The 10,716-nt window shown below is 46.6% G+C and overlaps 1 protein-coding gene across 1 annotated transcript; it reads left to right on the top strand.

Moving 5' to 3' along the window:
- Nucleotides 1-9,799: 9,799 nt before the first annotated feature.
- LOC126778377 (uncharacterized) lies at nucleotides 9,800-10,459 on the top strand. Its single transcript, XM_050501868.1, has one exon. The coding sequence runs from the start codon at nucleotides 9,800-9,802 to the stop codon at nucleotides 10,457-10,459; it is 660 nt and encodes a 219-aa protein (XP_050357825.1).
- Nucleotides 10,460-10,716: the final 257 nt, after the last annotated feature.

Genomic DNA, 10,716 nt, shown 5'->3' with positions numbered 1-10,716 from the left:
CTGTCCACCGGATAAATATTAACCAATAAGATTGCACAAAATCTCCGCTCCTCTTTAGTGGACAGGGAATTGCGAACTAGTTTAAAAATTCATACAAAACTGGTAAGCGGAGCGGAGATGCGGAGTAGGGTGGCGGAGCGGGGAAGCGGAGCGGGGAAGTGTTTCTTCATCAGTATATTTCTGCAGTTATTTATGAATCTGTATATATAAGCTACTGTTCTAATTAATTTTGTATAGTTTGATTTTTTTTTGTACTAAGTGTAATATAATATTCTCTTTACTCTTTATTGGTAGATGCTGTGTGTAGAGGTCGTAGTTCACCTCAACATCGATGGGTGCGTCTAGTCGGTGGTGCAGCACTATATCCAGGACGTCCGGCTGGTACGTAGGGTTAGTCGGTATGTGGGTCGGCGCTCCTGGACCCAACACACCGTAACCCTGTCGTTCGCTATCCTGGAGCAGGTGCCTACCCGCCTGGGTAATGACGCGCGAGCCCCAAGCGTGGTGCTTCGCGTTCAGATCACCCACGATCAGTGTAGGCATCGGCGAGTCGATAAGCGATTGGACATCGGTGCTGCAGAAAATCTGTCCGGGTGGCATGTAGGCGGCATACAGCAGCAGCTCCGTCTCACCAGCATGCACACGCACCCCCTGCGTACGTAGGCTCACAAACGGTGCATGTGCAAGTTCATCGTGTATGATATCCCTCCTCACCAGGGCTGCAGTTCCTCTGAATGGGCAGTCCCGGGGAGAGACTTCATCTCGCCGATACACGAAGAAGTTCAGGATTCGGAGCTCGATTTCGGCCGAGAGATTCGTCTCGCCCAGGAGGATTACGTGAATATCCTGCGACTGGGCGAGAAGGGTCAGCTCCCGGATATGGCCACGTATGCCACCTAGGTTCCAATAAAGTATTCTCAGCTGGAATTAAGCTTCGCAAGAGCGGCTATTCCAGCTGAGATGGCAGGTATAATGTCCTGGCCTTGTGTATAGGCGACCAGGATCACTGTCAGTGCCTCCATGAAGACCCGGACGATGATGGTGGTGTCCGGGCCTTTCACACTGGCCGAGGTTGTCATCTGCACAGGGGGAGGCACTTCTTGCCTCACCACCGGCCGCGTGGCGGCAGCCGGAGCGGACTTTGGCTCCATCGCTGCCTTCCTGGACTGCGGCGTCGATGCCGCCGCAGGCTCAGTCCTGGGTGGCCTAGCTGCCCACTTCTTCTTCCTCTTTTTTCTAGGCGCCTTTAGGGGTTGATCCCTGGCCGTCGGCTGGTTGGCTGGAGGCGCCAGAGTTGTCGCTCTGGGTTCTGCGACGATAGGGCAACCGACCACCTGCTTAGGTGCTACCGGGGGGACACGCTCCCTGTCCCCCTTTGGCTGTGCTCTTGGTCCGTTCGGGCGAGGGGCGGGCACGTTAATGCCCCTCCTTCGTGCTTCTTTTTTGAAGACCGGGCACCTCCGGTCCTTTGCTGTGTGCGCCTTTGCACAGTTTGCGCACGTTGGTGGTTCTGTAATTGATCTCGGGCAGTCCCGTGCCAGGTGTTCGCCGGCGCAACGAACACACTTCTGTTGCCTGTGGCAATTGGCCGAGGAGTGGCCAAATGCCTGGCAGCGGTGGCATTGAGGTGGGCTCTTCGCGCCTCCAGGCCTCGATCAGCAGGCCGGGCATGCACAGGAGCTCAGTTGTTCTATATAAACTTATGAGCCAATGCTCCTTTAAGTGCACCAGCTGGACGAAATAGGTGCACCCATGTCGACCTCTTCCGCCTGGGATCGCCTTCGCGCTCTGCGCAGGGAACCCTAGACTACGCAGGGTGGCGATCACCTCTTCCGGGGGTGTGTCGAGTGGCAGCCCCCTAATGGCCACCTTGGTTGGCAGTATGCGAATACGTGGGGCGGCGGCGGGGGTGAGGGTGACAGGCACGGTCGAGTTGTCGAAGATGTCTCTTCGAACAACTGACCGCGCGATGCCGGACCTGCCTCGGCCACGCTTAAGTTGGTCTAAGGGGGGGGGAGTCCCCCCCTTCAGACACGATGGTGGTGTCGGATTGCTGCTCTCGTGGATATGCACGGGCACCACGACCTCAGCGCGTGCAACCAAGCCAGGTGAGTCCCCTAGGGGAGGCCCAGCTAAGCGCCCGCGAGCGGAAGTTCGGTCCGCGCACACCGGTAATTATGGTCTTCAGCTGTCCGATATTGTATTGATCATGCAGGATTTTTTGGTTAACAAAAAAGTGCAGGATCCACTCGTGCGCTTCTCTTCTCTGAGCAGGCAGACTCCTGGCAACTAGCACCGGCCGTTTCCTCAAGCCGACGTCGGAGGACGCGGCGAGTACAACTGGTACCGGAGGGCGTCGTTGCGGGGAGCGGGGGATGTCCAAAAAGAGAGATGGAACGACTTACATACACAACTATCTCACCGAATACAATACGAGAATATTCAGAGAATACCCTCAATATATATATTCGATTCGATATATTATATAAATAAGTGTGTAGTATATAAGTGTAGTAGTATGCGCCACTCAGACGGTGAATCATTGACTCCGTCGAGCGCCGACAGATGGCGCTAGCGTTCCAGAGATGATACGATTGCGACAAATATATTCCGCAGCCGCTTGAGTCGACTTGCCATACGAGCCAGCCAGCAGCGCAGCACGTAACGACCATCGGGAAGCACCTTGACCACATGATAGGGCCCACACATGCCTGAATTAAGCTTGCCAGTAGAGTTTTTTTTTTTTTTATAGAATAGGAAGGCGGACGAGCATATGGGCCACCTGATGGTAAGTGGTCACCAACGCTCTTAGACATTGGCATTGTAAGAAATGTCAACCATCGCTTACATATCCAATGCGCCACCAACCTTGGGAACTAAGATTTTATGTCCCTTGTGCCTGTAATTACACTGGCTCACTCACCCTTCAAACCGGAACACAACAATATCAAGTATTGCTGTTTTGCGGTAGAATATCTGATGAGTGGGTGGTACCTACCCAGACGAGCTTGCACAAAGCTCTACCACCAGAGTGTGCTAGATGCTCTAATGCCCGTTGCCTTTGCACCTCACGCACAGCTTCGAAGTGGTCGACACGTAACTAACGTGTTCGCTCGGCTGTACCTGACCTTAACTGATAGTGCAACCTAAGAGTTTTATATTAATTGCTAAAAAGGCACTCCTTTAAATTAATAGAAAAACCCACACATCTATCAGTCTTGAGTGACTCTGGACACAATATCAACGCATTCGTTAGCAGTTGCTAATTAAAATTATTTACTAAAAGTGACTTGACATACCGTTAACAATAAAGACAGACTAGTATTTTTTTTTTTTTTATATTCGCCGGGAGGGCAAATGACTCTACTCCACCTGTTGGTAAGTGATAGTAGAGTCCAAACGCGACGACGGCCAGTACAGACGGGAAAAACGTTCTGCACTAGCCGCCTTCGCCTTGCCGGCCCCCAAGATGCCTCTTCACGCCTCGTTTGAAGGAACCCGGGTTTTAAGAGGAGGGGAACACGTGAGCTGGTAAGGAATTCCATTTTTTGGAAGTGCGACAAAGAAAGGAGTTGCCAAATTTCTTTGTTCGCGATGGAATTGATGTCACAGTTAGGCGGTGACATCGAGAACCAGCTCGCGTGGACTTAAGAAGGAAGGGGGAAGCAGGAGTTAGAGAGAATAATTCCTCAGAGCACTCGCCGTGATACAGTCGATAGAAAGCGCTCAGTGCTGCTATCTCGCGACGCAATTGTAAAGGTTCAAGGGTGTTTGTGACCTTTACGTCGCCAATAATGCGTACTGCACGTCACTGCACCCGGTCCAAGGCCTCCATTAGGTACTTAGTGGAGCCATCCCAAAGGTGTGAGCAATATTCAACGCAAGACCGTACCTGTGTTTTGTACAGCAGGCACAGTTGTTGTGGCGTGAAAAAGCGCCGCACCTTGTTCAGAACTCCGAGTTTCCGTGAAGCTGTTTTTATAACAGCCTCGATGTAATCCCTTGGACTAAGGTCGCAGCGAACGTCCATCCCCAGCATGGCGATTTTGCTTTGTATCATCAGCGGTATGCCACAGAGGAAGGGAAGAGGGTAAAATGGTGACTTTTTCGCTGTGAGAGCGCATACCTGTGTTTTCTTGGCATTAAACTCAACAAGATTATCAGTATCATTTGGCGATGAGTTCTAACGTCCTATCGAGTTCAATGATAAGATTCTCCCGCCTCTCCTCAGCTTCCGCCCGCCCAGCCACTGCGCGTCCGTGGTATCCACCATGCACTGTACTATCGTCTGCATAGCAATGTATGTTCCCAAGAGAGAGCATATCATTGATCATGCAGAAGAAAGAGTGTGGGAGATAGCACAGATCCCTGGGGGACGCCAGCATTCACTACATAGAATTGTGAAGCGCAACCATCTACTAAAACACGAAGGCTACGCTTGTGTAGGAAGCTGGTAATCCAGGTGCATAGCTGAGCAGGCAGACCATATGCCGGTAGCTTGGAGAGAAGACTTCTGTGCCAGACCCTGTCGAAAGCCTTGGAGATATCGAGGCTGACAGCCAACGATTCTCCATGCTTGTCCATAGCTTCACCCCAGAGGTGCGTTACGTACGCTAGTACGTATTTTGGTCGCAACCCGTACTGACGATCATTAATTAGACAGTGATCTTCTAGGTAATGGATCAGTTGGTTGTTTAAAATCCGTTCCATCACCTTACAAAGTACTGAGGTGATAGCTATTGGCCGATAATTTGCCGGGTCAGACCGATCCCCTTTTTTGGGAACCGCTTGCACATTAGCTCTTCTCCAAGCCTCCGGCACACATCCCGAAGAGAGAGAAAGTTGGAACAGGCGCGTTAACACAGGAGACAGCTCCGCCGCGCACTTCTTCAGCACTATGGCTGGTATTCCATCGGGACCGCCAGCTTTCCGTATATCGTGTGATTGCAGCTCCGCACGCACATCACGTTGCCTAATTTTGATGTCAGGCATCGTGTGGCCACATGAAGGTATTGTTGGTGGCTGCGCACTACAATCATCGATCACAGAGTTGTCGGCAAAGAGTTTAGCCATGAGGTCGGCTTTCTCCTGCGGACTGTGAGCTAGCGATCCGTCCGGATTTCTGAGCGGTGGCAGCGAAGGTTGGCAGAAATTGTTTTGCACAGACTTGGTCAGACGCCAGTGCTTTACGGTGAAGGAAAACATCGTGAGGAAACCTGCATGTGTCTAATTTCACTGAAATTCTGCCACATGTGAATTCTACCAACCCGCATTGGAGCAGCGTGGTGGAATAAGCTCCAAACCTTCTCCTCAAAAAAGAGGAGAGGAGGCCTTTAGCCCAGCAGTGGGACATTCACAGGCTGTTACGGTATTACGGTACGGTCAGACGCCAGAAGCTACGGGAGCCCCTAGGATGCGAAATAAGGTCATGACCAATCTGTACAATGCGCTGTGCATCCGCTCTCGTGTATGCCTTCCTACAGGACTTGGAATTTTTATTGTAGTTTGCTTTCAGTGAATCAATGTTAGATGCCCCGCTAATGCAGCCGTTGATCCACGCGCGATATGCCGCCTGCTTAGATGATACAGCGTCGGCACATTCACGCGTGAACCACCGGTTACGCGTACCCCTATTGATGAGATCTGAGCTAGGAATGTAGTATTCCATTCCTAACATGATCCCATCAGCAACAGCAGCGGCACTAGTTGTCGGGTCATTCCCACTGAAGCAACGTTCCTTCCAAGGGACTGACGCATAGTAATCGCGCATACCGTCCCAATCTGCCGACTTATAGTGCCAAACGCGACGTTTGCATACCGCCGATGGCGGCAGCTTGGCCTGTGATACTTTGGTAGATATAAGGCCGCGATCCGAAGAACCAAGTGGAGCTTGAACCACAACCTGATATTCCACCGAGTGAGAAGTCAGCAGAAGATCCAGTAGAGAAGGCGCTTGCCCATCAATGTCTGGGATCCTGGTGGGGTGATCAACCAGTTGGGTCAAGTCATGTGTGAGAGCAAAAGCATGAGCAGTTCTTCCAGCATGGTCAGTTTTGAGGGATTTCAACCATGATTCATGGTGAGCATTAAAATCCCCAAAAACACCAATTCCGCGTTAGGAAACTGCTCTTGCGCAGCATCTGCCACCCGACTAAGATGGTCGAATAATCGGCTTGTCTCCAAGTCACCATTGTGGGATCTGTAGAGGCACACGTAGACTCGACTTTGACGAACCAGGTCCACACGTACCACCAACATGGAGAAGGAGGGGTCCTCCAAGCAGCGCAATCGGTGACAACAAACATCCGCCCTGACGAACAAGCATACTCCGGCTTTCGCTTTAAAAGATTCTTCAAGCATGTAGCCGGGATAGTTAAGGTAGCTGGTGTCGGCAGGGCGGAGTATTTGCGTCTCCGTGAGAAACAACATTGCTGGCCGTGCTGTCTCGAGATGGTGGTGGACAGCGTTGAGGTTAGCGTGGAGTCCTCGGATGTTAGAGAACTCGACCTCAAACAGCGTGGGTATGGTGGGGGTGTGCACCGCTGAACGACCGTTATTTCTTAGTTGCGCTACCATTTGGAAAAATAAGGAAAAGAGACGTGAAGCGAGCGACGTATTGCCACGATAGGGATGGGCAAAGTATGGAGGCGTGTTTTCCCAAATGGTTGCCAAAAGGGAAAATATACTGATCCGCCGGACGGAAGGGCCCCCGAACCCCCCCGGAAGTGGCCGCCGGGACCCCACCTTCCGGTCACCAACCGGCACGACGGTCCACCCCGAGATTATGCGTGGCCTGGTGGGGCAGCCTCGCGAGCTGGTTAGGCACGCTCGGGCCCCTGTACTATGCCACGGGCGGCCAGCGGAACAGCCGTTTCTTCGGGTCTCCCTGTCCGGCAGGTCAATACTGTTGAGTATGTGAATAATATATAATATTATTGATAATTATTTAAGGATAATTACTGAGCACAATAAAAGACGTCCGTTCGGTTAAGCGTTTAATTGCGAGAGACCACCATACATGGGCTTACAATTACCCACAGTTATAAAAGTAATATTATAAAACTACCTCATACATTACACCCTCACCCTTAATTACTTATACATTACTTAGAATTAACTTAACCTAACTTAAAAATAAATTATATAATATTAGTTGCCTAATCAAATTCGAATCGAAATCGTTCAACTGGTTTCCTAACGCGCTGGGAACGAATCGATGGTGGAATAATAAGTTCCGTGTTGGATGATTCAGCCGACTCAGTCGTCGGTATTTCTAGCTGTGGCTCAGATATGGGGTGATCACTCGACATGTTTTGGTTTTGTGGTGGCGATTTAGACGTAGATAAATCAAAGCTTACCCAACGTTTTTTTATCTGATTAACGTGTCTTTTGATAGGTGGACCGTCATCCCTACCTATGAGGTAATTACGAGACCCAAAATTACCATCTATTTTACCTTTTAACCATTTCTTTCCTTCCCCATAATTCCTTACCCAGACATTATCCCCTTGTTTAAATTGCCTTATAACTCCTTTTCCTCTTTCTATTTGCTTATTTTGCACCTCCCGTACTCTATCTTCCATCGCCCAATCCCTATGCAATAAGTCTAGTCTTGATCTTATACGCCTACGTTGTAAAATCATGGCAGGTGAAAGACCCGTGGTACTTTGATCGACGTTCCTGTATGCTAATAAATAGGTTTGCAATGCGGCATCGATATCGCAACCATCCCTTAACGACTTTTTTATTGCCCGTTTGCACAACTTAACAGCGTCTTCCGCTGCTCCATTACTAGACGGATGATACACGGGGGAGAATGTAACCTTAATACCGTTGTTCCTCATAAAATTGGCATATTCTTTGCTCGAGAAAGGCGGCCCATTATCCGAAACAATTTCTTTAGGCAAACCGAACCTAGCGAAAGTTTCCCGTAAAACTTTAATAACAGCAGCCGCGGTCGTATTTGGCATGTTAAAAATTTCTAACCATTTCGATGTCTATTAAAACTAAAAATGTTTTACCGTTAAGCGGTCCTAAGAAGTCAATGTGTATCGACCATGGCTCCGGAATAAAAGGCCATGGCTTGATCGGAGCTTTCGCTGGTGCTGCGTTTTCCATCGCACAAGTAACACACTCATTACAAGTGCGTTCAATGTCGATACCGGGCCACCAAACGTAACTACGTGCAATGCTCTTCATCTTTACTATACCTAAATGACCAACGTGTATTTCCTTTAGCAACTCAGATGTTAATGATTTAGGTATTACTAAGCGGTACCCCCAAATTATACACCCCGCATCTAAATACAATTCATTACGACGTACAAAATATGGCTTAAGATCTTCATCGTCGCACGCCTTGGACCACCCGGATTGTAAGTATAAAATTACTTTCTTAAGTATGTTATCCTTATTCTGATGTTCTACTACTGTCGTCCGTGTTATAGGTAAAAAAAATTGTATGAAATTAACGTAAGTTTTCTCCTCTACTTGTAGTTTCCCTTCTCCCGTTGGAAATCTAGATAAAGCATCGGCCGCGTTCTTATTACTTTGAACGTATTCAATATTATAATTATAACCAGCTAAAATAACGGCCCACCGTTGCATTCTGCTAGCCGCCATTGTAGGGATACCATGTTTATCACCGAAAATAGCTACCAACGGTTTATGATCCGTGCGTAACGTAAATTTCCTTCCGTATAAGTACGTGTGAAATTTTTTAATGCCATAAATAATAGCTAAAGCTTCCTTTTCTATTTGAGCATACGATTTCTCAGCAGCATTAAGTACCCGAGACGCATAAGCTATAGGTCGCTCCCCTTTAGCGGTTATATGTGAAATTACAGCCCCTACTCCATAACTACTAGCGTCAGTTGTTAGAATTAAGGGTAAGTCAGGTGAATAATGTGCTAAAATTTCACTAGATGTTAACAATTGCTTAACCTTATTAAAAGCTATATTACTTTCTGTATTCCATTCATATATTTTTTCCTTTTTTAATAAAATATACAATGGTGCTAAAATTGTACTAATGTTTGGAACAAATCTAGCGTAATACATAACTAATCCTAAAAATTCATTACGACGTACAAAATCGAGTCGAGGAAGCGCCGAGCGTAACATGTGTATACGGATTGCCTCCTAGTTTTTTATTTAAAATAATCAGTAAAGTAATATATTACATTAAAAAATTATGTTTAACTATTAGTTTGAGAAATATAAAGCAAGAATTAAACCATAGTGAACAAAAACAGTGCAATTGAAAGTGATATAAACTATTAACAAAAATTTAAAATCTAACGTGTGGTTAATAAGTGCAATCAGTGCAGGACGCGTGAGTGTGTCATCGCCGGCAAAGGTCATTGACCGCGCGCTGTGCTAAAGCGCAACGATTGAATGTTTGCTAAGACATTGTAATTATACCTACGGAGTCAATAATAACAAAAAAGATGCCTAAATGTGTTACGTGTGGAAAATTTATGGCTGTAGGAGATGGCGCTTCTTGCTGCAAATGCAGGGCTTTAAACCATCTTGCCTGTATTGGGTTATTAGAGAAATCAAAAGTACCTATTAATTGGACATGTATGGATTGTAAGTCAAAAACTTCAAGGAGAAATAGCGACGATACCCCCGCAAAATGTAATACCTTACGAGACGTTAGGCAGCCAGCTTCGAACATGGACGTTTTTATGTCTCCCAGTAATACAGTTCAGAGCAATCAACTATTATAAGCGAATTGAAAAGTATTAAAGAAGAGTTGTATGCTACTCGTAATGAGCTGAAAGAATTTAGGAATGAAATGGCATGTATATCGTCTTGTATAATAGTATGTAATGAAAGAATAGATGGGATCGAGAACAGATTGGAATGTTTAGAAAAACGACTCGAAACTCATAGTATCAACAACGATGAATCCCTGAAAGCAACAGTAGACCAGCTCAAAGCAGACCTTAATGAGAGGGAACAAGATTTATTACTTAATGACATCGATATCACCGGCATTCCGGAAAGCAAAGGTGAAAATCCTTATCATATTGTGATGCTCATAGTCGCAAAACTCAGCGTTAAAATCGATGAACAAGATATCACGCGGGCAGAGCGTATAGGACCTATACACGGTTCAAAAGAAGGAGAAAACGCAACGCGCCCAATTGTAGTGAGATTATCGAGGAAGACTCTACGAGATGACTTACTACGAGCGGCACGTATCCGGCGTGGTGCAGACACAGCAGATATGAATATTCCAGGCAATCCTAGAAAATTTTACGTCAATGAACGCCTGACAAAAACTAACAGGCAATTATTCAAAAAGACGCGAATTGCGGCTAAAACGTCTAAGTGGAAATTTATCTGGACACGAGAAGGAAGAATATATACAAGACAAAACGAAGGTAAACCGAGTATGAGAATCAAATCCGAATCAGATATACTTCGTATTTTTAGGATTGATCAAGTTTGATCCGATGTTGCGTTTAAATTACATATTAACTTCGTTTTTATCGATAACTCTTTTCATACTTTTACTTTTCATATTTTTATTTGTCTTATGTTTACTTTTATTATTAATAAATGCACGTTCACTCTATGTATATTTAAAACTGCACTATACTCGTGTAATCATAATAACCATAACAATAGAAAATACGACAAATATGCTTATTTATATTATTATATCCACAATTATTATATCAAGAAGATCTAAGTTATTGAATTATT

The sequence above is a fragment of the Nymphalis io genome, chromosome 26, assembly GCF_905147045.1.
Source record: "Nymphalis io chromosome 26, ilAglIoxx1.1, whole genome shotgun sequence".
Lineage (NCBI taxonomy): Eukaryota > Metazoa > Arthropoda > Insecta > Lepidoptera > Nymphalidae > Nymphalis > Nymphalis io.
Note: the sequence above shows the minus strand (reverse complement) of the source record. Positions and strands in the feature narration are given on the sequence as shown.